This window comes from Petaurus breviceps, unplaced genomic scaffold (genome assembly GCF_028583685.1).
Source record: "Petaurus breviceps papuanus isolate PSGF00001 unplaced genomic scaffold, PetGlider_PUasm1.0 37, whole genome shotgun sequence".
Taxonomy (NCBI): Eukaryota; Metazoa; Chordata; class Mammalia; order Diprotodontia; family Petauridae; genus Petaurus; species Petaurus breviceps.
The window spans coordinates 93,407,047-93,434,822 of NW_027186296.1; the positions used below are offsets into that span (position 1 = coordinate 93,407,047).

The following is a 27,776-nucleotide window of genomic DNA, read 5'->3' on the forward strand; positions in this document are numbered from 1 at the left end:
GCCATGAAGATGTTTTAGAGGTTTTCTTCCTAAAGCAATTTATGTTATTTCCCTCTCTGTCTCTGGGTGTCCTGTCTTCTATTGTTAGTCTATCCTATGAAAATAACACTTTAAAAAAAACAACAAAACAATAAATGCTACTGGGAAAATGAAAAATATTTATTCCAGCTTTAACAGAAATTGACTCAAGCAGAATTTCCCCCCTTCCCTACCCCACCAATACACGTTCTGGTTTTCCATCCATGTTGTCAATGACAGCAGAACAAACATAACATTGATTTAGCTGACTTAGCTGTGTTTTCTTAGTTAGCAACAGGGCATCACTTGTCATGATAACCAGGCTCCTCTTGCAAACAGAAAGATTTTCACTTTTTCTTGGCAATTATCTTAACCGCTATTAATTTCTTTAAAGTGCCAAGCTGTTTGTATGTATTACACCTCATTTGAGCATCACAATGATTAGATAATTTAGTGTGAAGGAAGGAAACAACAGTTTATTAAGTTTATCCCCATTTTATAGAAACTGAGGCCACATCTCTGATGTGATATTTCAACCCAGGTTTTGTCTCCAAATCCAATGTTCCATCCAAAATTTCACCTTGGAAAGTGCTATTTTGTCATCAAAATCACATATGCCATCATACTGAATTGCATTCAGTTTTATAAAAAAAGAATATTAGTCAAAATCAGAAAAATCTAGAATTTGAGATAATATCCATTTTTATTAACATTTCTAAAATCTCATTTAGGAAGACACAGGTTGAAAAGCAGTATGGCTTACTGGATGGAGATCTAACCTTGCAGCAAGGAAGACTGTTTCAATACTTGCCTCAGACACATATGGCTGCATGACCTGGGATATGGCATTTAACCTTTCAGAGATCTAGGTAAATTTCTCAGAGTATAATTCAACACAGAGAAGATACTGACCTACACTGACCAAGGGAATTTCCTTACTTGGGACATTCCTATACCAGGGAAATCGCAGGGCTAATCCTTATCCCTACAGTTAAATGACAGAATCAAGAGGGATATAAGAAGGATGTCAAAGTCATCTAATCTATATCTAATGAACATATACGTATACCTAGCACTTTACTACATCATCATCATCATCATCACTAGCATTTATATAATGAGATGTGTGTATGTATGTGTGTGTATTATATGTATGTGTTTATCCCAATCTATATCTATATCTAGATCTCTTGTATCTCTAGGGCCTAGCACAATGTCTGACACATAGTAAACAAATAAAAATAATTTCCTTCTTTCTTTCCTTCCTTCATATTAAACCAGTCTTGCACTTCTTTCTCTTCTCATGCAACTGATTCTGTTTTCAATTCTGACAAACCAGGCTGAGGAGGAAATGGGAAGGCAGTGATGGTTACATGCTTTAGTTTAACAAAGTTAAAATCAGAACTCATTTCATTGATTACAAAATTTTTCTTCCACTTTAAATCCAAGGCCAATCCATTGCTTCTCTTACTTCCATGCATCTATTTAATATCTCAACCCCATTTCCTAACTGGCCATCATAAACTGTCTTTTGTATATGCTCGGGGCCATTAGAAGTGCCTTTCCAATTACACTAAGTGACCTGTCATTATCCTGTCACTCTAGAAAGGTGTGACAAGGCTGCCCCAAAGTTCGTACCTCATGACATGAATGCATTCTGGCTCCTTTGTGAAGCTGTAGGCATAGCCACTAGATGTAGTGCCAAAATCAATAGCAACGACAACAAGAAATGACTGCTGCTCAGAGACGTTTGCATCCGAGTCATTCTGGAAAGAAAGAGAGTGAGAGGTCACTTGGCTGAGAGAGGCTGTTTGCTACATGTTCTGGCTTTCTTAAGGATATTCTCTGCTAGGAAGACTGTCCTGGGAACACTACAAAGAGAGATCAAGATGGGTCAGCAAAGCGGAATTCCCAACAAGTATTCTTACTAGCCCCACACCAGGGGCAGTGACCTGGCCTAATGGATCTTGAGCATAAGTCAAATATAAAGCTTAAGAAGGCCACCCAAAGAATAGTAAATGAGAATACTTTGCCAGACTTAATTAAGAAAGCTAGCTTGCTGGCTTTCTGGCATACTTCAATTAAAAGCTCCACTTGAGTATGGCTAATTATTGAAATGCTTGAAACAAGGATTGATTCCCAAATAGTTTTTAATTGCCTTTTCTATGCATATTTATTTGTACACATTTTATCTGTATTTATTTATTTATTGTACATCTATCCTCTTTTACCTGCCAGATTCTTATTTAAATCTACAGAAGGCAGAATCCAAGGTATTAAAACTATTAATACCTTGCTTCTATCCAGTACTTTATAATTACGTGTGTATGTGTGTGCACACATGTATATATGCATGCATATCATGTGCTTATATGCATGTATATGCCTGTGTGCATGTATATGTATGTATTATAGATGTATGTGTATATGTATAAATGTATTGCATGCATATACTTATGATATAGGGTGCGTATATATAATTATATTCATATATGTATGTATGCATACACAATATGCATTATGCATATAGATGCTTATACTATACATATCTGTATACGCCTATATATGTATGCATATACAGACTATCATATATACCATACATATTAGTTAAATATGGGCATTAATGCCTGTCTACTGACAGGAACAAAAATATAGTATATATGTGTCTGTACACATGTAGACACATGTATCCACATATGTGTGTAGATGTGTCCACGTGTCTATGTGTCCATGTATGCAGCCTATATATTATTCCTGTCAGACAGGCTGGCATTAATGTCTCTATTTGACAAATCAGGAATTCAAGGCACAAACTGAGTTGTTAAGACACTAATACACTGAATTAAGAATTAATGATAAAGGTACTGTTAAACCTCACTGTTTCCCATCATCATCCAAAGCTTTTAAGGACAACTATAATGGAAAGAGGAAAAGACTGAATGTGGTCAAAATAGGTTCTTTCCAGACTCTGCCACTAACTAGTTATGCAACCCTGGTCAAATTCTTTTCATTTTTCTGCAACTCAGTTTCTTTCTTTGTAAATTTAGGGAATTGGACCAGATTTTCCTTAAAGTTCCTTCCATTTTTGTTCCTAGCATAAAACACTATCCTTTTCTCAGGTTTTTTAATAACATGAATATCCATGCAAATCTTTCCTTTTTTTCTGTCTTTCATATGTCTACAAACACTTAGAAAAAGAGTTTAGTCGAGAAGATTTAGCTTGCCTATCACAGCAGGGAGAATTCAGAAAAGACACAATTTGCTGTCACTCTCATATAAAACAGACTACTGAATATAATCTACTAGCAACATGTTTTGACTGTGATATAATCTCTCCCAACTATCTTCCCCCAACACATGCAATTAGCTACAATTGACAAAGTCACAGCCAAACAAGATGGAATGTTTAACAACTGACTACCCAGGAGATATCTTTTGTCAATTGCCCAGGGACACTGTTGAATGTTGAACAGGGATCCTGAGAGGACTTCGTAATTCAATTGGTCCATTTTTGCTCAAATATTTCACCAATTTTTGTTTTACTGAAAATAGAGCTGACCTTGGAGTCAAGGGTTCAAACCCTGCTACTAAAAAGTACTGTGACTCCTGGGCCCTGGGTAGGCCACTTAACTTCTCAGTGAGCCAGGCAACTACCAGAGACTACAAATTGCAAAGAAGGTGCCAATCTGCATTGGTAGAGGGAGTTTCTTCACCTGGGAGTTTCCTCTACCAATGAAATTACAAGTCCTGTGCCTATCTCAATGCTAGTTAGCAAAATAAATGTGAGCAGGAAAAGCAAAACTGGAAAAAATCATCTTTGAGGACATTGGGTCTATGGTATTTATCAATTTTTTTTTTAAATCAGGCAGTGAGGGGTCGGGGTCCTTGTAGACACCTAAAAGACATAGGGTATTCACGTGCACAAATTATTTGCAACACATCATATCCTCCCTCTCAAAAAAAGCAAAAGGGGTAAGTGCCAATACCTTAGAATTAGGAAGTCATAGCATTTTACATTTTTGAGGCGTCCTAGAGTTCATTTAGTCCAACCTCTTCATCTTACAAGTGAGGAGACTAAATCCTAGAGAATTGATGTCCCAAGTCATCTCAATATGGCTCCATCAACTTATCCAGTAAAGAAAGATACAGAAAATAATAATTTAATAACCCCAAGAAAGAGTGTATTTCTTACCACAATATGGGAAGGAGACAGTGGCGTTATTCCTGTTTCTCCCAAACTTCTTGCAGGAGATGAGTATGCTGATGTGGAGGCTGTTTCTGAAAAAAGATAATTAACCATTGTTAGAAGTGGCATTTATTGATCCAGATAGCTGCATGTAAGAATTGGTGTCTTACAGTGAAAGTCTATAGCATGGCTTTCTAAGTATGAAGACAATGTAGAATTTAGACTCATAAAACACTGAATTCTAACCCCTAAAGCATGAATCTCTTATATAATACAAATGAAAAGTAGTCAGCCTCTCCATAAAAAGCTCGAGTAATGGGGAATTTACAAATACTTCCCAAGGCAGTTCATTCCATTTTTTTGAACAGCCCTAATTTAAAATCTGACTCAATGTAAAGTTGACCCATTGTTCCAAGTTCGGTTCTCTCCTATAGAGCAGAAATATGACTCCTCTCCCCCACAAGATACTTCAAGTATTTTAAGACAGTGATCAGATCTGCCCATAAGTCTTCTCTTATCTATGCTAAACATCTTTTTCTAGATCCTTCAATGTATTCTTTTAAGGCATGGTTTCAAACCCCTTCACCACTGGGAAGTGCTGCAGGTTATTATCACCCTTCTTAAAATGAGATGCTAGAATAATCCAATAATCCAGACATGGTCCAATCGATTAGGCCTTGGGTTGGATACCATATTCATGGAGCCCAAGATCAAATTAACTTTTTTTGTTGGTTTGTTGTTGCTGGAGGCAATAGGGGTTAAATGACTTGCTGAGGGTCACAAAGCTAGAAAAAGTATCTGAGGATGGATTTGAATACAGGTCCTCCTAATTCCAGGACACCATCTAAGCTGCCCCTCAAATTAGCATTTAAATTGCCATGTTTCGTCATATGACTCATATTGTGTCTGCCACCTACTACTATTCCTAGGTCTTTTCCATATGAAAAGATGCTAAAGATATTTAGATAACATTTCCCATTCTGCACTTGTAAAGTGAAAAACACCACATTTACCTCTAACTTAATTATTCCATCTTGATAGCTTAATCAACATGACATTAATAAAAGTCCATAATGTTTCCTTTTTCCATGATGTTATATGTGATATTTTTAAAAAGCCAAACTCAACATCCTTTTCCTTAAAATAGCCACCAATCCTCTTACAAACATATGTTATAAATTATTTTTTTTGGATTTTAAATAACCCACTCTTGTCATTGCTGATGCAGAATGTGTGCCAAGATCCTTCTAATTCCACCTCAATATTCACTGAAGAGAGGAAGTTGGTTGTGAGCTGTAATTCCTAGGAGAAACTCTCTCCCATAGCGTCTTCACTCGCCCTTCTTTATAATCTTGAATTAGCCCAGAAAGGTAATTTGACCCCAAATGGTTAACTCCACCTCCTCATACATATTTTCTAATGGTTTTCCGAGATTTAAAAACCCACAGCAGACAGACCCAGCAGGAAGGAAGTATACTTATGCTAATAGTTTAAAATTAGAGTTTGGAAGTTCCCAGGGACACAGGGCCATAACAAAAGATACAAGATCAAACAACACTACTTTCAATAATAAGGCGGCAGCTACCCTCATTTTGACAATTACACAGTAGCAAGTTGCAATTATTCTGCCATTGGTGTTTACTCTAAAACTTTCCCAGAACTCAATTCTTTTTTGGTTTTTCTAGGACTCCATACACAAGGAGAACACACATTTCTATGAACAGGGCTGTTTGGGGTTAGATCCTGCTGGGAAGTTCAAAAAGTGTCATTTGTGTCCAAGGAAAGAATACTTTGACACCACATAATACCGAGAATGCCCTGGAAGCAAAAGAGTAGGCCAGAATCTAGAAAAAAGGGAAATCACAACAACAACAAAAATCCTTTCTTTTGCTACAGGCTGCATTGAGGTAGGGGGAGGGGGAGAACAGTACATGGCCTCTCAGATGGGGGAAAATGGGCATTTTGCTTAAAGCAATTTAACAAAATACTTCTTGATAAAGAAAACAAAAGTGTTTGAATCACCAAAGAAACCCCATGTCTGCCTCTAGAAATGCATCCAAATTAATCAAGTTTCCAAATGGATTGGAGAATTTTACTGCCTCTTTTAAAAATAATAGTTTTTCTTTAAATTAAGCCTGGAGGGTTCAACAACTTTTCCTGCAGAGTAGATGAGGAAATGAGGGAGAAGAGTGATAAAACAGAAAATGTGGAAAAGCACTGATAGGCATATAATGAATCATAAAGAAGGATGTGTATTATATCAAATGGGACATGTTCTATCATTATCACTTTACATGTTTATAGCTTTTTGCCCCAAGGAGACGGCTCCATTACAGTCTTAGTTTAGGGCAAGGTACAGGACCAGATAATGAATGATAAGAGATAAAAATTAACTTCAATGGAGAGAAGACATTTCAAATTCTTATTCTTAGTGGTTCACATTGCTTTCTACTCTGGAAAGCAAACAACACAAAGGGTGATGTAGTGTCCTGGTAGAAAAGTTTTCTCACTATATCTTTAACCTAATCAAAGAGCAAACCTAATTTCCAAAATCAGTAAGAAAATTCATCTGAAAAATGCCTCGCTGTCCAAGGTAACCAACCAGATGGTCCTTACACCTGCTGAGGATGAGAGTGAGCACAGCCAGGAAAACCGAAAACCTAGGGAGAAAGATGCCATCCAAATTCTCAGTGTATCTCTGAATACACCTGCTGCAAGGAAGGATGGAGGCCATTTGTCCAGATTTGCACAGAAGGGTCTAAGAGGAAACCAAGTGATTAATTGCCCAGAAAATTGGGGATTGGCAATTAGCAAACAAGCCATTATCAGGCTCTAAGCCATCCACTCTACTGTCTGCTACCTTCTAATTATCTTTTCACTTTACCCTCCACAGAAGGTCATGGCATTCATTGATAAGCAGCATATGTTTTAAGAGATGCTACATGGATATCTTTCTTCCCTAATGAGAAGTTGTATACTTCTTGAGGGCAGGGACCATGTCCGATACTTTTTTTCTATGTTTGTCCCATAATGCAAAGCACTATACTAAAGACTGAGAAGGTGTTGGTAAATTCTGATTGATGGATTAACTATTCAGTCAGGACTGGAAGCAATCAGACTTCATGAAATTCCTTCAATGACAATCAAATCCAAAGGACTTGGGGAAATATCTGAAATGAGTTTTTTAAAAATGTGATGGCCATTGTTTCCTTCATTACAGGGACATGTTACATAAAAATAGAATTTACAGATGCTAAATTGGCTTCATTTGCTTATATTTTATGGATGATTAATGGATGGAAAATAGAAAATGTATATGGTTTGTTTGTCATGTGTATGCATAGTATAAAAATTATGGCTAAAATCCATAGTTGTCAATCTTTGGAGCAGAAAGGAACAAACAAGATATTTCATAAATTATGACTCTGTTTGTATTCCTATTGTTAAGGCTAATCATTTATTAATTTACTACCCTATGCTTTGATTAGAAATATCAGAATAAAAGTGTTGGTTTAATTGGAATCCCCGCTGAGAAGTGACAGATCTGTAAAACAATTCAAATATATTTTCAAATTATTCACAACCTAGAGACTATTAATCTTTTGCTTAACATTAAAACAAGAATAGCTAACATTTCATACACCTTATTTCATTTGGTCCTTTCAACAACTTTGCAAGTTCAATATTATTAATCAGTTAATCAAAAAGCATTATTAAGTGCCTGTGTCAGGCATTATGCTAGGCTCTGGGATCCAAAAGTATCCAAGTAGACAATCCCTACTCCCAAGAAGCTTATTACCTTCACTTTAGGTATGAAGACACTGAGGTTTAGAGAGATTAACTGGTTTGCGCATGGAGACACAGCAAGTAGATGTCAGAGGTAGATCTGAACCCAGGCTTTCCTGTCTTCAAGTCTAACCCTTTTTCACCATGCCATATTAACTCTGAAAATCACTAGTAGCGGTATAGTTGAAAGAGTCATGGAGTTAGGAAAAGATGTGCCTAGATGCAGTTTTGCCTTTGACACTTAACAGCTGTGTGACCATGGACAATTGACTTCTCAGAACATCTCTAATTGCCTTATTTGAGCAAATTAAATGAGATAATGAATTAATCAACAAGAATTTAATAAGCTTTTATTATGTTCCATGAACTATGCTAGCACTAGAAAGGAGTCTACATTCTAATGGATACATTGTGTACCCAAAATGGGCACAAACAAGATATATGTAGAATAGATGGAAGATAATCTCAGCTTAGGGGATCTGAAAAGCCTTCTGCAGAAGATGATGTTTGAGGTGAGCGCTGAAGAAAGCAAGGGATTCTAAAAAACAAGACTAAAGCATTATGGGCACAGGGGGAAGGCAACCAGTGCAAAGGCATAGATTGAGATGGGAGATGAAGCATCATATAAAAGGAATGGCAAATAGGCTAGTATGACTGAATCAGGGTATGTGTACAGAAGAGAAAGGTCTAAAAATATTGGAAAACTATAAAGGGACTAGGTTGTGAAGAGCCTTTAAATTACAAACAAATTAATTTGTATTTGATCCTAGAGATAATGATGAGCCATTAGGGTTTATTGAGTAAGAGCAGGGGGCAGGGGGAGGGAGGGGGTGATACGGTCAAATCTAAAATTTAGGAAAGTCACCTTATAAAGTGTACAATAAAATATAATGTGCTGTCTATTATTAACATAACATAAATATAAGCAAAACCATAATTAATTAACTTTCTAACTTCTCTTCCTACACATGTATACTTCATGTTGAATATATATTATTAGAGTGTATATACAATTTTTGAAGATGAGAACAGAAGGATGTTATTATTACTTTAGACTATAATAGTCTATTCTATTCAAAAAATGCTTTTTCCATACTTGTAACAATCCCCCACCCCAAAAAATGGTTAACCCTTCAACTTCCCTCCACCTGAGATACCCTCTCCCAACGCCCATCGCCATCACTTGCTATCCTACATCCATCCTTCAGGCCTAAAATGTCACCTACTCCATGAAGCTTTCTTTAATTCTTCATGAGGGAAATACTCTCTCCTTCATCTGAGCTCAAAATACTGTTTTATACACTGATTTCTATTTGATCCTGGAGTTATCAGGAAGCCATTGCAGTTTATTAAGTACAAGTAGGATTAGCCAAGTGACAATGAAGACGTATGCAGTGTGACATACGACAAACAAAGGATTCTGTAGAAGCATTATAAAGGATGGTATCAAATAAGAATAAGATTAGATAAAAAGACAGGTCGGCCATGCTACGTGTGCCTGACACATAGTAAGTGCTTAATAAATGTTCTCTCTATCACTTTCTCTGTCTCTGGGTCTCTATCTCCTTATTCTGTCTCTCTCTTTCTCTCTATGTCTCTAAATCAAACCTGGTAGGCATGGGTGGGTGGCAATATGCCATCTACATGGCTGGAAAGAATGCCCTCATTTTAAAGAAAAAATTTTTGATATTGATTTAAAATTTTTATTATCAGTTTCAAATTCTTTCCCTGTTACATCCTTCCCACCTACTGAAAAGGCAAGAAATACAATACCTGTTATACATATGAAATCATGCAAAACATATTTCCACATTAGCCATATTCTGGGGTGGGGAGATGAAGAGAGAAGCAAGAAAAATAATGGGAAAAAATATTCTTCAATCTGTACTCAGAGACCATGAGTTCTCTATCTGGAAGTGGAGAGCATTTTACAGTAAGTCCTTTGGAATTGTGGTTGATCATTATACTGACTAGGAGTTACTAAGTCTTTCTCAGTGGAAGACTATGGTCATTAATGAGATCAGACCTCTTGAAGTACAGGAACATATATAGGTCTTATTGCCCTCCACTCGAATATAACGTCCTTGAGGTCAAGAACTCTTTTAAAATTATCTTTCTAACTCCTTTAGCTCCCAGAACAGTGTTCTACACATGGTATCTTTGAACAGATTCTTAATAAATGAGTGAAAAAATGAATGGAGTTTGTTCAAATCTTTAAAATCTTTATGTTGATATGGAAGCAACCCACAATTTAGAGGTGGAATTTTAAGCCCCAAATATAATTATAATTTCATGAATACAAAACACATAATAAAATTTTGCTCCTTCTAGACACTAAGCAAAATATCTGAAAAGTCCTAAAGCTAAATTATTTGAGGTAGCTTAAATTTAATTTCTTAAGCTCCTCTGAGGTTTCTTCTTTGAAAATATATTGGATCAAGGGCATATGTAGGTTAGAATTAATACTTTTTTCTAACAGGGAAAATAAAAAATGTTTTCTTACTCAATAAGAGTATTCATATCTTATTAAACTAATTTGATCATTACTGTAAGCTGAACTTGCATTTCAGTAAATAATTTATAGGGTTTTAAAATCAGTCTAGTTAGAGAATGGGCAAATGGAAATTTTATTGACATGAACCAACAAAAGACTTCTCTAAATGCAACAAACAGGGAGACTATAAAATAACTGCTCTCCAAATGTTCAACACTAATAGGTGGAATGATGATTTCTTATTCTATAAAAGTACAGCTCCAAGAGTAAGGCCAGGGGTCAGGGACAACATTAAGCCCTTCTTGATACTGTCCATCATTCTTTAACTATCGATTAAATGCTCCTTGCTAAGAGTTCCAGTAATGAGTATCAGTGAAAATGAACCGACCACAGCTCTGCGGTTCCCAAAGGGAACCCAGCCATGCTGAGTCACCATGACCTCACTGGATCTTAGTTTTGTCATCTATACAATGAGGGGCTTGGCTTTGATGACCTTTAAAGTCCCTTCCATTTCTAAATTTATGATCCCATAAGCCACTAATTAAGTAGAGAGCAGAATTTTTTGGAAGAATAAAATTTCTCATCAATATTTCAATGAGATGATAACTTTCCACCATCATCCCTTTCAATTTCTTATCTCCAGACCTCTTTAGGAAGTAAGTTCTCCAGTACTATAAGCAAATTCGTGTGTCGGGCATCTATTGTCAGATAGAAGGAAAATGTTTCTACATCACTAATACCCCTGGTTCTGAAGGTTTCATCACTGAACTTTCACTCACTTCTCATCAGTTTAGTTCAACTGTGTACAGAACACTAAGCTAGGTCTGACTAAGACAAGAAGTTTTCATATGATATAGTATCTAGTTCCATTCATTCAACAAACATTCATCATAGCCCTACTAAGTACATACTAGAGTGATAAGGAAAGGCATGAAAAACTTCCTGGATACAAGGCAACTTGTATTCTTCTGGGAGGGAGGGAAACATATGGAGCATATGCATAAGCCATAATAGGAAATAACAGATGATGAGTGCATTAGGTAAGTATAAACTAAATGTTATGTAAAATTCATAGGCAAAGAAAAAGAGGCAAGGGAAGGTATTAACTATGTTACCTTAATTAGGCGAACATCTGCTTACATGATAGGAGTCCAAATGGGAACTGTGCCCATTTGTAGAAAAGATGTCTCCAACCCAAATGTGGAGAACAATTTAAGACAAGTCTGAAGCAGCCAAAATGCCAGATCCCTTAGGGTTCCAACAACGTTTCAAGCCCCCAAATATTCCTTGGTCAAATTAGCATAGGTTTAGTATGTGTTTGGGTAGGCAGGTTTCTGAATGTAGGCCTGGTATAGTCATTTTTTTAAAATCCTCTAACAAAGAGAATTTTTTTTTTATCATCATCATGGTCAGCCCAAGTCTCCCTTCATCAACAAGGAATAGAGGGGCTGTCTTGAAGTCACAAAAGAATGCCACATCAATGTCAATGAGGGCATATGCCAGTGCTCAATATCAAAGCCCATCTGCTATGCTCTGTTCAGCTTCTTAGAGAAAAGGAATGCATACATACTTTGAAGTCAGGATTAAAGGAATCCTGACTTTTCCTTCTTCTGTGTGATTTGCCATAATTTCCAACTCTTTCAATGAAAGAAAAATCTCAATTAAGCAGCATTTACAAAGGATTTTTACACCAGGATTTCTCACCGGGAGAACATTGTACACAGTAACAGCAATATTATAAGGATGATCAATAGTGGAACAATTAGCTACTCTGATTAAGACAACAATCAGAGACAGTTCCAAAGGACCCATGATGAAAAATACTATCCACCTCCAGAGAGAAAACTGATGATCTCTCAGCACAGATTGGAGCATACTTTTTTTACTTTATTTTTTGTGGTATGTGTGTGTGTTTTCCTTTGCAACTTGGCTAGTGTGGAAACATGTTTTGCATGACTTCACATGTATAATAGCTCTTGCCTTCTCAATGGGAAGGGAAGGGGGAGGAAGGAGGGAGATCATGAAGAACTCAAAATATTTTAAAATCAATATTAAAATGTTTTACATGTAATTTAGAAATTATATATAGAATATGTATATTATATGATACACACCTATACATGCATATATACATACACATACATTTATACATATATACATACACACACATTATATATATATATAATCTCCAAACAATCTTTTGCTCCTAAATCCTCATCTCATTACTAATGTTGGGAAAATACCTAAAACCTGATGTCAAATTTCACCCTGTGACCTTTTGTTCTAGAAGAGCACTTGTTCTCATCCTGCCTAAAAGCAGGCAGAATGTGTTCTTGTACAAGGCCACAGGTTTCTAGCTATGAAAGTTTCCATTTTAATCACTTTGGACAAAGCTCAGCATACTTAGTTATGGGTAACTGTTAGATAGTGAGCTAAAGTCTCTTAATAAAATACTGCAGCTGCAGTGGGACAATTCTGGAAATGAGTCATTGCCCCACCCCCACCCCATCCCGCCATGCCTGGGATGCACTCCCTCCTTACCTCAGAAAATGAATCTCTTCATTTAGGACAGAGCTCAATCACCATCAAGGTAGGAAGCCTTTTCTGATCCCTCCTAAACACTAATGCTCTCCTTCTCAAACTATATTTATATTTAACTACTTTGCATATATTTGTGCTGCATATGTTTTGTGTATATATACATATAACATACATACACACATATATGTGTATATTTTATACATACATATAAAACTTATTCTCTCTCCCACTGGAATGCAAGGTCCTTGGAATAGTTTATTTTTTTCTTTTTGTATCTGGATCCCTAATACAAAGCACAGTGCTTGGCACCTAGTCGGACTTTAATAAATACCTGATTAACTGCTCTTCAATAACAATTCACAACAAAGAAGAAGACTCCTCAGAGCCACCATCAACTTCTCTTCTTCCTCTTCCTCACCCCACAGGTCCAAATGGTTGCCAAGCTTGTGGATTCTCCCTCCACTGTATCTTTCATATTTATTCTCTTTCCTCTACTCATAGGGCCATAACTTCAGTTCAGGATCTCCTCACCCCTTGCCTGGACTGATGTGATGACCTCCCATATGATCTCCATGTCTCAAGCCCCTCTTCTTTCTAAGCCATCTTCCCCATAGACACTAAAGTGATTGGAAGTAGGGAAATCAGTTGGAAGAAGGGAAAACCAGAGAATTTGTATATGTAAGAACCCAAAAGAAAATGGAGCTATGAAGAAGGTGTCCAAAGGTTCATAGGATCCTGGACTTGGAGCTGGAAGGACCCTTACAGCCCTGGGTCCAACACTTTCCCTTTACAGATGAGGAAACTGAGGCCCAGAGAGGTTAAATGGTTTTTCCTAAAACTGAGGTACGATAATGTCACTCCCTGCTCAAAAATATTCCAGTGGCTCCCTCTGGCCTCCAGGAGCAAACACAAATGTTCTGTTTCACATGCAAAGCCCTTTATAACAGAGCCTCCTGCTACTTCTTATAATACATTATTCCCCAAGAAGTATTCTTCAATCCAGTGACACTGACCTCCTGGCTGTTCTAAGAACACCACATTCTCTCTGGGCCCTGGGTCTTCTCCCTTGTCAAGAACACCCTGCCTCCTCTGCTCGGACCACTGACCTCCCTGGCTTCCTCTAAGTCCAAATTAAAATCCATCTTCTGCAGTAAATCTTCCATAACCCCTCTTAATTCCAGTGCCTTCCCTCTGTTAATTATTTCCTATTTATCCTGTGTATAGCTTGCAGTAGAGGGCAGCTAGCTAGGTGGTTCAGCAGATAGTGTGCCAAGCCCAGAGTCAGGAAGACTTCCTGAGTGCAAATATGTGTGACCCTGGGCAAGTCACTTAACCCTGTTTGTTTCTTTTCCTCATCTGTAAAATGAGTTGGTGAAGGGGCGGCCAGGTAGCACAGCAAGTAAGAGCACCGGCTCCAGTGTTGAGAAGACCTGGGGATCGAATCCCGGCCTCAGACACTTAGCACCCACCCAGAAACACCTGGCCGTGTAACCTTGAGCAAGTTACTTAACCCCAATTGCTTAGGGGTGGCCAGGTGGCTCAGCGAGTAAGAGTACTGGCTCCAGTGTTGGGACGACCTGGAGATTGAATCCCGGGCTCAGACACTCAGCACCACACCCAGAAATAACTGGCCGTGTAACCTTGAGCAAGTTACTTAACCCCGATTGCTTAAAAATAAAAAAAATTTAAAAAAATGAGTTGGTGAAAGAAATGGCACACCATTCTAGTGTCTTTGCCAAGAAAACCCCAAACAGGGTCACAAAGAGTCAGATATGACTGAAAATGACTGACCAACAATACATTCAGTCCTACTGCCCCCACCACACAAGGCTGTATGGCCAAAAGGTGTTGATAAGGCACCAGAGGGTGTTCTGTGGCCTGTGTGTCTCTCTGCCAGACCACCCTCAGTCCCCTTCTATTTCATTTGTTTCCTCTGCCCTTTCTGGAGAACTCTACCTCCACAATACCTTTCCTATCGCTTCCCTTCTCTCCGTCTTTTGCCTGGATTTCGATAGCCTCCTAAGGGATCCCTCTGCCTCTGCAGAGGACAGCAGGAGGAGTGATGAGTCCCAGGACCTCAGTCTGAATCTCATTTCTACCACTTACCACCCATATGACCTTGTACAAGTCACTTAACTTCTTGGCACATCAGTTCCCTCATAAAATGAGGGGGTTGGATCAGAAGGTTTCTAAAGTCCTTTCAGGGGGCAGCTGGGTGGTGCAGTGAATACAGAGCACTGACTTCCTGGAGTCAGGAGGATCTGAGTTCAAATCTGCCTTCAGATAATTAACACTCACTAGCTGTGTGACCTTGGGCAAGTCACTTAACCCCAACTGCCTTGCCTTCCCTCCTCCAAAAAGACCAAAATAAAAAAATAAAGTCTCTTCAGGTTGTTGACCTACAATTTAATGGGAAGGGAATAAGCATCTATATTGTGCCTATAGTATGCCAGGCACTGTGCTATGATTATGTCATTTTATCCTCATAACAACCCTGGGACGTAGATGCTGTTATCCCCAATTTATGGTTAAGAAAACTGAGGCAAATGGAATCAAGTGACTTGCCCAGGATCACACAGCTAGTAAGTATCTGAGGCCAAATTTTAACTCAGGTCCTTCTGACTCTAAGTCCAGCACTGAACCATTAGTTGCCTCTATCTTAAGTCACTCTCCTTCTCAACAAACTTCAAAAGCTCCTTATTATCTCTAGGACTGAATCCAAACACTGCTGACATTTAAACACCTCTGGAACCTGACTCCAGCCTCACTTTCCAGTCTTCTCTGTTTCTATTTGCACACTCTTTGGTCCAATCAAACTATATGCTTGCCATTCCTCGCACATGATATTCTATCTCTCATCTTTATAACTTTGCAAAGGCTGCTCCCCATGATTGAAATGCACTCCTTCCTTACCTCGGCATCTTGAAGGAGTCTTTAAAGGTCATTTAATCCAAACCCCTATGTGATGTTGCAATCCCCTTCACAATCCTATCCAGTCTCTGCTTGAGCAGTTCTAGTGATCAAAGACCTCTTGGTCAAAGTATATCCCACTCTGCTATAGGAAAAGCCCGGATTTTCATGAAGTTCTTCCTTATCTTGATCTGAGAGAAGCTTTCTCTCTTTGGTAATCAAAAGGACATGTTAATCATGCCCCTTGTAACAGACTGGGCCTGACTCAGGCTGGCACCCTGGTAGTTTAGGTCCCAAACTGGAACAAAATGAGACATTTGTATTCCACCTCATGGGTAACAAAGGAGTGTAGTCAGCCTTAGCAGCTCAGCACAGGGGAGAGCTGTTCACCCAAGATTAAGCTCAGTTGAGCACAATTTCTCAGTTTTGCTCATCTCACTGGTCTCAAGCTGAAAGCTCAGGACTCTAGCCTCCTTGTGCCCTGACTATTGTGTGTCCAGGTAACCAAGAAACTATATGAATACCCCAACTTTTATGCTCCCAAGTGGTTCAAATCTCAAAGACAGAGTTAATAATTTTAAGGAAAAAAAAACTAGTCTAACTTTCAAGGGATGGAGGTGAGGATAGGAATGACCATAGTTTAAAATATTTCTTACACTCATACCCCTCCCAGCCTACAAGGACCCAACTTTCTTGTTTGAAAGTCATCACTTCATAAATCCAAGGAAAATAAATCTAACTAATGTTCTGAAAACTGAGGCACCTTTAGCAAAAGTTATGGCTCTTTTCCAAAACAAACAGCGGTGCCCTCATCCATGGCCAAGGGTCAGCAAATGCATTTACACTGAAACTTGGTTTCCTTAATTTTTTTAAATTGAAAATAAAATTTCCTCTGGTCAGAAACTTGGCATTCCAAATCTTTCATGAAAAAAAAAAAACTGTTGGTGATGGAAAACTTCAAAGCAAACTCCTGTCAGTAGAATGAAATTTGGAAGTTTGCATTCTTCCTTGATTTCTTTTATGCAATGCTCTGGTAATTTCAGGGCAATTTTTTCAAAGGAAAGAAAATTTGTAAACCATGAGATTTTCCTAGGAACTCTTCTAATGGTTAATTTTAGGTTTATTTGGAGTTAGCTCTCATTCTATCCACCTAGTTTTGTAAATTAAGAACACTTTTAGAAAAAAAAAAGTACAAAATCAGCAGAATTGTTTTCTACTAATAGTAAGAGATTCCACACTTAGCCTAGGCTCTGTAGCAAAATTATTTCAATGATTCTTAATTTTCATTATTAATATTCTGTTCATGCTTCTTTTTTAACAGCACAACCAGTGGTATTAAGGACAAGGTTGAAGGGTCAATCTCTGTACAGGCCAGTTAGCTTCACAAAGAAAAAAACACGTACGTCACCAGCACATACCATCTGTTAAGAGGGAGATGGTGGTGAATTTGGATAGATGGCTTTAATGTATCTCATGCGTACTTCTAGAAAAATTCAAAACAAACAGAAAACTAAGCAAAGCACAGAAGAGGCAACCAAGATTGTGAGCGAACAGGAAACCATGCAATTTGGGGAATCATTTGATGGAACTGGGGCTGTTTATCCTAGGGAAGAAAAGCCTTAGAGGAAGCCATGACAGAGAGGTCTCCTAGCATTTGAAGGATATGACAAACAACAAAATAAACCTAGGTGGAAATAAGAACAATGTGTAGAAAGTCAGATAATGGCATGGAAGTACATCGAAGGAATTCCAAAATGGGATAAACGGCCTTGGTAATCTTCAGGTAGAGGTTAGGTGATGACTAGCATCTGGAATGACACAGAAGGGCTTTCTTTTCAGTCATGAGTAGGATAACCCCCTATATTAGTCCTGAGGATCCTTCCAACTCTGGAAGGTTACAATTCTAAAAGTACACAAAGCCAAGAGGAATTTGACAGGAAGGGTACCATTCCACTTCCTATATGGTGTCTGCCTGATCTTGAAAAAAAATCACTAGTTGTTAGTGCAGGGCCTAAGTGCGTAAATGTTTAAAATGTCCCTGGATACAATGCCCTCCAAACAGAAAAATCAACAATAACAACAACCACCACCACAACCAAAAAAGCAGGTTATAGTAGCTGACTGGCAATTTGTAGTAAATGAGCAATTCCTTAGAACCAAATACTGTTTAACCTGGAAAGAACATTAGGAATCATGTAATCTAGAAACTAGCAAACTCAAGCCCACAGACCAAATCTTACCCACTGACTTTTTTTTTATATGTCCCGTGAGCTGACAATGGTTTCACCTTTTAAAATAGTTTAAATGTTTTAAATGGTTTTATTTAAAAAGATAAAAATCATTCTTAGATTGAAGGCTGCACAAAAGCAAGCAACAGGCCAGATTGGGCCTATTGTCCATAGAGGACTGACCTTTGATAATCCAACTGCTTCATTTTACAGGGGGGAGTGGAGGACCCAAAATGACAAGTGATTTTCCCAAGGATACATGGCTAGTTGGTGGTACACCAGGCCAAGACTAGAATTCAGATTTGAATTCTTTGTGTGGGGTGGAGGGAAAGCTAAAGACCACATACATGTCTCACTATCACATTTACTTTTAAGAATACAACCATTTTCGGAGCAGCTAGGTGGTGCGGTGAATAGAGCACTGGCCCTGGAGTCAGGGGGACCTGAGTTCAAATCTGGTCTCAGACACTTAACACAAAATCAGCTGTGTGATCTTGGACAAGTCACTTAACCCCAATTTCCCTGCCCTCTCCCCTCCAAAAAAGCAAAAAAAAAAAAAAAACCAACCATTTTCAATAGCTCTTCAATACAGTGTTCAGTATCTTAATATCCAAGTATCTTAATCAGCCACAGTTAAATAACTTGGTTTCCCTTCAAGGAGGAAGCCTGTCCCTGCCAATTCAGAAACCCCCCACAGTAGCTCTCTGCTTTAACCTGCCTAGAGGTGAAGTACAATAGTGAAACCAGCTGTGGGTCACAGAGATCACAGGATCATAGGTTCAAAGCAGGGAGGGGACTCAGAGACTATCTAGTCCAAGCCCTTCAATCTACACAAGGATTCTGAGCTACAGAGAAAGGGACAGTGACTTGTCCAAGATGACAGAGTAACAGGTGACAGAGACAGTATTTGAACTTGGATATTCCAATGCCAAATCCAAGGTGTTTTCCACTGCGTCTCTCAGAGTACAACAGGCTTCCAAACATATCTATGTATTTAGAAACATCAAGATGTTTGGCATCATGTCAGCAAGATATCCAGTCTCTTGATGGGATTTTAGCTTTCAAGTAGATGGGCTGATTCTGTATTCCCATACCTATCCTTGCTGTCCTGGTTACTGCTGAAGGTAAAGCAGCTTAACGTCAGGCAAACTGAATGAGTATTTTGTTGGTGCCTGCAGAATTTTCCCTGTACATAAGCATTTTCTAAGCACACCCTAATAAATTCCATGAGAAAATGGCCTATAATTTTACAACCATAAATAATGGCTCTCAGACTGGAATAGTAGCCATTAACATTTTAATATTTTATCTGTTCCTTTTTATATTCTAGATTGAGACTGGACAGATGTTTCTGGACTGTCTGATTATCACTCCTTGAAACAAGGCATGAACTTGAGAAATTACTACTTCCAAAAGAAAAGGAGAGAAGGCTCAAAGTATGCATTCAAACCTGCCAAAAATCATTCATTCATCAATCATTTATTAAGCCTCTGTAGTAGATAAGTCATTATGTTAGGTGCTAAGGGTACAAAGACAAAGCCAAAAATTAGATTCAGACCTCAGAGAGCTTACATTCTAATGCAAGGAGTTCTTAATTACTATGGGGCCCTTATCTTTTCCCTCCTTCCCCCCACCCCAAACATAATCAAGTCAATTTTACCATTGTTCCCAAATGGAGTGTGCCAGTCTATTCCCCTTTCTCACCATCCATTTAACTGTCCAGAGGGCTTCTCCGTGGTCACCATTATCCATGTGTTGCTTCTCCATTAGAATGTAAGCTCCTTGAGGGGAGGGTTGGTTTTTGCTTTTGTATTTGTATCCTCAACACAGCACTGCTTGGTATATAGTAAGTGCTTAATAAATACTTTTTCATTCATGCATGGGAGGAGGGGGAATACAACCTAGGAACACGGGATCATAGGGATAGTGGTAGAAGGGACCTTAGAGGCCAACCCTTTTTCTTACAGATGTGGATATGGAGACGGCAAAAGGCAAGTGACTTGCCCACATCACAGGCAGTGAACAGCAGAAGCAGAATCGGGGCCCACGTCCTCTGACCCCAATCCAGTGTTCTTTCCACTGTACTACCCTGCTTCTAGCATAATACATGAACACAGATAAATAAATATACGATTATTGGAGGAGGCAAAGGGCATCTACAACTCACTTGCTACCTGCAAAACCTTGGGCAAATCACTTAACTTTTTGGGCCTCAGTTTTCTCATCTATAAAGTGAGAAAGATAAGAATAGCTAATTCTAAGACCTCTTTCAGCCCTAAGTCTATGATCTAAGAAACTGGGAGGGTTGAGGGAGAGAAATACAGGAAAAGCTTCCTATAGACGTGGCTTCTGAGGCTTGAAGGAAGGTAAAGATTCTGAGAGACGGGAGCTCTGCAAAGAAGGGGGACAGGCTATGTAAATGGAAGGAGACCAAAAATGGAATGTTGTCTCCTGGGAATAGCTAACAGGCCAGAACGGAGAGTACATGAAGGGAGGTAATAGAAAAAACTTTCAGGGTAGGTGGTATCCAGATAGGGATATAGAGGGGGACACAACTTTAAATACTGGGCTGAAGAATATGCATTTTATGCTAAAATAAGGAAACACTGAACAACTGGGGGTGGAGTGTGGGGTAGAGTATTAACAAGATCAGGTCAATACATTAAGAATGTTATTTTGGCAGCTGTGTGGAAAAAATGGATTGGAGAGTGGAAAGACTAGAAGCCAGGAGACCAGTTAGGTGGCTGCCATAATAAACCAGGCCAGGGGTGACAAGGGCTGGAACCAGGGAAATGGATAAGAGTGATGATGGGGAGGGAGATAGAATCAGTAAGATTTGGCAAATGACTGGATGTGGGGAGTGAGGGAAAAGATAGCTCCAAGACTGTAAACTCTGATAATAGGAAGGATGTCACCAACCTCAACAGACAGAGAGAAATCTGAAAGACGGGCATGATGTAAGGGAAAGCATATCAGGTTTCGAGTCAGGCGACCTGATTCAAATGACAGCTATCCCATTTACCACAATGTGAATTTGGACAAATTATTTAACCTGTCTGGGCCCAGCCAGGGTCCTTATTGGTAAAATGAGAGATTTGGGGATCATCACTTTAAGGTTCCTTTTAGCTAAGTCTGTAATCCTACAAACCAGGACAAATGTAAGAATTTTCAAGGGAAGATGCTACTTGTACTGAGGGAGCTGTCCAGGGTTGAACTGGTTCCACCAGAGCTCTAGGAAAAGTCCCAGAGACCTGAAAGCAGTAACTCTTCTTAATATAGCAGGTATTCTGTTCCCTTCACCAGGGAGATGTAGGTGGCTAGGAACAATTTTCCTTTATTTGGAGGCCTTTCATTCCCACTGTGTCTCCTAACCCCATTTCCCATTCCAGATGGATAAATAGCATGACCAGGACCACACAGAAAGATGAGAGTTAAGGGACTGAGGCAGGCCAAGTAAGACGAAAGATAACCTTACCAATTCCTGTCTGCAGATGGGAAGGCATGTGCTATTAGGGTTACACAGCACATATGCAAAATCTGTGAATGACATGATTTCCAGGAGCCATCTACAAAAGCCTCTTAAAAACTGCAGAAACATAGATTTTGGGTCTCTGAGATCACCTAGCTCAGAGGGGTCAAATACTCAGTCCACTGGCCACATTGTGGCCCATAAACCTTCTGGATGAGACCCAAACCAGATTAAAATGTAATTGAGAAATAAAAAAATAAATAAAAATGCAATAAAAACATAAACTTTAACATATGTTTTTTCTAAATCAATATGTAGGGATCCTTACATTCAGTTTATAGGCCCTTGTTTCTATTTAACACCACTGCTCATTTTACAGATGACAAAACTGGGGCTTGGAGAGGTTGAGTCATTTGCTCAAAATCACACAGGTAGCAAATGGCAGAACTGGGATCTGAACCCAGATTCTCTTATTTCAATGCAGCAGCTAGGGGGCAAGGTGGAGAGAGTACCAGGCCTGGACTCATGAAGATTAATCTTCCTGAGTTAAAATCTGGATTGAGACACTTCTTAGCTGTGTGACACTGGATTAGTCACTTTGCCTCAGTTTCCTCATCTGTAAAATGAGCTGGAAAAAGAAATGGCAAACCACTCCAGTATCTTTGCCAAGAAAACCCCATACAGGGTCACAACAATGTGGACACTGACTGAACAACTCCTTGCCCCAAATCCAAAAGTCTTTTCACTGTATCACCCTGTTGTCCAACCACCCATAGCTATGAGCCAAAGTTGACTGACTCATGTAATATCTCTGAGGACCTCACTCCCCCATATGATGCTATTAACTCTGTACTCAAGACCTATAATCTTAAAGTCGGAAAGGAACCCAGAACATTTTCTAGTCCTTCCCTTTCATTTTAAAGATTAAGATAAGAAGTTGAGAATAGAAAGATCAATTGACTTATACAAGGTCATATGGAAGCTTAGCAGCAGAGCCAAAACTGGAACCCAGGCCTTCTGACTACTAATTCAACAACCATTCTATTAAAAACAAGACTCATTATCCAGACGATGTGAAGCTTCTGTTTCGTCACTGGTGTCCACGACCTGGTTTTTACTTTATCTGGGTCATGGATTCTATAAGCCACTTCCTCTCATCTACTCCTCTCTTGTGCCTAACTCTCATACATCTCAATGTTGGCTCAAATCTTCCACTGAGAAGCAAAAACATAAAAGAACAACAAATTACAAACAACTGATACTTGCTCTGCTAAAAGACTTGGTGGAAGAAAGGATAGAAGGATTAGGTCTAGGGACAACTATGAACTTTCATCTTGCCTATTATTATTATGCTCCTTTGTTAGTCCAAATGATTGAGACAGGTAAATATAGGTAGATAGGTAGATGGAGAGTTAGAGCATTTATTAAGCACTAGTTCTATGCTAGGCACTATGCTAAGTGCTGGAAATACAAATACTAGCAAAACCAAAAAAGACAGTGTCTCCTCTCAAAGGCTTACACTCCGAAGGGCATGGATAACACAGGTTGAAACCACAAGCCTTTCACAAAGTCCACCCTGACCACCTGAGCCTCCTATAAGCTCTCCTATCCTAAACTCGTGGGGAACTATCTCTACTGCTTTTCACAGTATTAAGTATTTTTATCTGTTCATCTTATTTCTGTTACAGACTCTGAGCTACTTGAGAACAGAGGCCGTTAAAACAAAATACCTCAACTTATCCACTGTGATAAGTCTTCCAAAAATGCTTCCCTCACTCAGAACATTACTGTTCTCCTCTTTTAGATATACATTTAGAGCTAATTTAAAAGTCACATGAGACTGTCAGTCCCACAAATTTATAGCTGCCTCATTTTGAACCTAATATTTGCTTGAGCTGACTTTTGGCACTTTTACAGAAATCAAATCTACTCTTAGATGATGAAGGCTTAACAATACTGAAGATATTTTTAAAAAATAATGTTGCTGCAGCCTTTGAAGGTAATCATGAGATCATAAAGAAGGGAGCTCAGAGGACATTTAGTCCAAATCCCTCATTTTTTAGATGAAGCTAAGACCCTAAGAGCTGACATGTCTTGCCCAAAGTCACTTAGTTGGGGTGTGAACCCCAAATGTTCATAAATCTAGCCATTCCCCGTTTTTCTCACCATTAGTTACCCTAATTCTTTTCCCCCCACCCGATGGCCGATTGACTCACTCCACCTCCCTCTTCTTACTTCCTTTTCCCCTCTCATCAAAGCAATACCCACACACCATCTTTTTCTCTTTTCCTAACACCTACTAAGTAAGCAATTATTTAATTGTTATTTAAGTGGGAAGGGAACTTAGGGGATGCAGAGGGAATCATGGAATGTTCCATACATTTCCTCTTTAAAATGAAATGGTTTAGTGTACAGAGAAGACTTAACTGGTTAAAGTCCTTCTGCTTCTGATGGATTTTGGCTTTATGACCCTGACTTAGCGACTTTTTGGCACCAAAGGCAGCTCTCTAAAAGTCATCCATTTTCATTGGTATTTTCCCTTCTCCAACTGAGGAGGTGAAGTCACAAGTCTAGAATGCCTCTCCCTCAAATTAATGGAAAGAAGGTTTTTGTTATATAGATTTTCACACCAGTTTCCCCAGTGGATTTTTATCCTTATAGTGAGGGATGGATATATGAACATGTAAAGGCAATAGTTTTTCACTGGCGTTCATGGCCAGGTTCTTAACTGACTACATTAGGTATATTTCAAGGGCCATCATTTGAACATGTTGCATGACTGATTCTGAGTAAGTAAGAACATGCTAGTTTCCCAAATTTTCATGTCCAAAGCCCATGTCCAGAGCACAGGGCTTTAAATTTTTAAAAGAAAAATAAAAACACTTCAGACTTGCTCCTGAGCTAATGACACTTTGTATACCATAGTTTCTGTTGATTATGAACTCTCTGAGACCTCTGAACCTGGACAATTCCATTCTCCTGAGGAAGGTACAGCAAAAGACGTTTACCTTCTCTCCTCATGAGTTGAGTCCATTTGGCCAAGAATGGACACCCACAAAAGGTAAGATATAGAAAGCTTAAGACCTGGCATTGCAGTAGAATAAAAGCAGAAAGCATAGCTGCTCCAGCATCAAAACCACACTCACCCACTCTTGCTTTAGGGAGGAAATCATAAAGAACCACATCTCTGTAAGCTACAAATTGTTTTGTTTTGTTCTGTTTTGCTTTGTTGTATGAAAATTTTCAACCAAGAAAAAGATGGAAAAGCTTTCTATTTTGATATTTTTTTAAAAAAATTAAACAATGAAAAAAATGTAAAAGCTAGAAAAAAAACTCACCCCAGTTTTTGCCTAAATAAAATTCCATCTTCTCCCCTACACACAACTTCTCAAAGCAAAACCAGCCTGCGGGTCTCACCCATTTATTCCACAAGAAATACAGTATTTACTATAAGGGAAACCGCACAGATGGCCAAAGGTTTATAAATGGTTGTGCTTTTCACATTTTAGATTATATATGGGATGTGGGGGTGGTTTGGCTGTCATTGGACTTAAGGAAGCAATGTTGCACAAGAACTTCTAGCCCAACCTTGAGCACCACAATCCCTGCAATGCTTTATTGGAATATATTGGGATGATCTCAACTAAAAGGATTTCTTATCCTCATGTGGAGTGCACACTACCCCAGATGACTACTTCAGTCAGTGAAGTCTGGAGTTCTGTTGCTTAATCTTCAACAAACCACACTGGAGCTTGGCTGGGATCAACCCCTGGCCTGTGTATTCTTTCAATACCAGCTTGCTGTTTCTATAACTGTGTGTAAGATGTGTCTAGGCTGCTTCATTAAGCTTACCTGGGGGCAACTGAAAGTTTTCTGACTCTATTGTTATTGCTAACAGCATCAAGGAGGATTCAATTAATCAGTTTGACAGCTTCTTCAAGCCTGGGATACAAAGAGACCCTGACTGGCCTTAATGGCTTGTAGGTCCTGTCTAAACTGAACTTGAAATGTCTTAGGATTGAGGGCAATCCGATCTGACAGGGCTGCATCTGGAAGTCTTTTGGCCTTTTCTGTGACGTTTGGTTTACTTTTTTCAAAGAGGCCAAGTGTATATGGATAGATGCTGAGACGTACTATGAGGCTGTCTCATACATACATATGAGCCATGTATGACATATATACATATCTATGGACCTACGCATGTGTATACCTATACTCAACATATGTATATGTGTATTATGTATCTATCTATCTATGGTATACATAGCGTAGCAACTAGAGTTCCAAACTTGGGAGTCTGAAAGACCCAAGTCCTAATCCTTCCTTAGATACATTTAATAGTTGTGTATCTTTGGGCAAGTCATTTAAATGGTTTCAGTCCTAGTTTCCTCATCTGTAAAATGGGGATAGTAACAGTACCTATTTCACAGAAGGGCTGTGAGGATCATATGAGACTTACAGTAGATATAAAGTCCTTTGCAAAACTTAGAGCACCATGTATATGAATGTGAGCTATTCAAATTGTAATATTTATTCTCTATACCTATCTGTACCTAAGGGCAGCTAGGTGGTGAAGTAGATACAGTGCCTGCCTGGAGTCAGGAAGACTCCTTTTCCTTAGTTCAAATTCGGGCTCAGACTAGCTGTGTGACCCTGGGCAAGTCATTTAACCCTGTCTGCCTCAGTTTCCTCATCTGTAAAATGAGCTGGAGAAGGAAATGGCAAACCATTCCATTTTCTTTGGCAAGAAAACCCCAAATGGTATCACAGAGTCAGACATGACTAAAACAAATGAACAACAAAATCTGTACCTCCATCTACAACTATATTTTTTTGGACCAGACCTTTGATTTCAATGATTTAGAGAATTCCCCATGAGAAAACTCCTTCTACCCTCACAAAGGCACTGGCATGTGCTAGGCCACTTATGGTCTCTCACAACTACCTAGGGCACTACGTGTCTGTATGTGCATATGCACCTATGATATGGGTGTATGTGTGTATTACACTCACAATGTGGCATAGAGGAAAGCATCCTGGGCTGAGAGTCAGGAAGACTCAAGCTGTACATCAGACACTAGCTGTGTGATCTTGAGGAAATAACTTCTTGGGCCTCAGTTTCTCCATCTGTAAAAAGATTATGTTGAGCTCAGTGACCTCTAAGATCTCTTGCAGCTATAAGTCTATGCTCCTTTGATCAAACATCCTATTTCCATCTCAGTGTTTCATAGGAGTGAGAAGGAAACTGGATTTTTGAAGGTCATGCTAGTGGAGCACAAGCCCAGGCAGGTCCTCCTACACTGGAAATGCTTCACACAGGGACCAGTGAAGGCAGACTGCTAACTGAGGACTACACAAGCCATGTGTAGAGGGACACATCAGTAGATATGTAGCTGTAGATGCATATATGTGTCAAGATTTGTGATTCCACATACATATTTATATATAAAATTGTATATACTTATGTGTGTATGTATATACTTAATCCATATACCTCTCAGGGTTACTGTGCAAGTATCAAACAAGCTAACGTATGTTTTTGTAAATTACAAAATGCTTTAGAAGGCATAGAATGCATCATCATCATTATTATTATATGTGTATGCATGTATGTTTTCAGCCTGAAATTTAAATCATGGATATGTACATATATGTCTATACATGTGTTACATGTATATATGTCTGTGCCTTGCATGTGTATATTGTTTGTGTGTACATGGTATGTATATGCACACATGAGTCATCCCAGGGTAGTCAGTATGTGTATATAGTTCAGATGCTCCCATGCTTAAGTCATATGTGTATATAATAACAATAATGCCTTCCATTTATAGGCTGCTTAATAGTTTAGAAAGCACTTTCACATACATTAGCTCACATGAACCCCCCCCCACATACACACACACACACACAGAGCCTTGTGAGGTACGGGGATTAAGAATTATTGGACCCTGGGGCGGCAAGGTGGCTTAGCGAGTAAGAGCACTGGCTCCAGTGTCAGGATGACCTGGGTATCGAATCTGGGCTCAGATACTTAGCACCACACCCAGAAATAACTGGCTATGTAACCTTGAGCAAGTTACTTAACCCCAATTTGCTTAAAAAAAAAACCCACAGTAAATTTGGGGCGGCCAGGTGGCTCAG

At 38.9% G+C, this 27,776-nt stretch overlaps 1 protein-coding gene across 1 annotated transcript in view; it reads right to left on the minus strand.

Annotated features, from left to right (window-relative positions):
- HSPA12A (heat shock protein family A (Hsp70) member 12A) overlaps positions 1 to 27,776 on the minus strand; it is a 98,699-nt gene that overhangs the window by 37,796 nt on the left and 33,127 nt on the right. The window contains exons 2-3 of the mRNA XM_069099037.1: positions 4,211 to 4,296; positions 1,657 to 1,784 (exon numbers count right to left, since the gene is read on the minus strand). Coding sequence (XP_068955138.1) covers positions 1,657 to 1,784; positions 4,211 to 4,296 — 214 coding nt within the window. The remainder of the gene's footprint in view (positions 1 to 1,656; positions 1,785 to 4,210; positions 4,297 to 27,776) is intronic.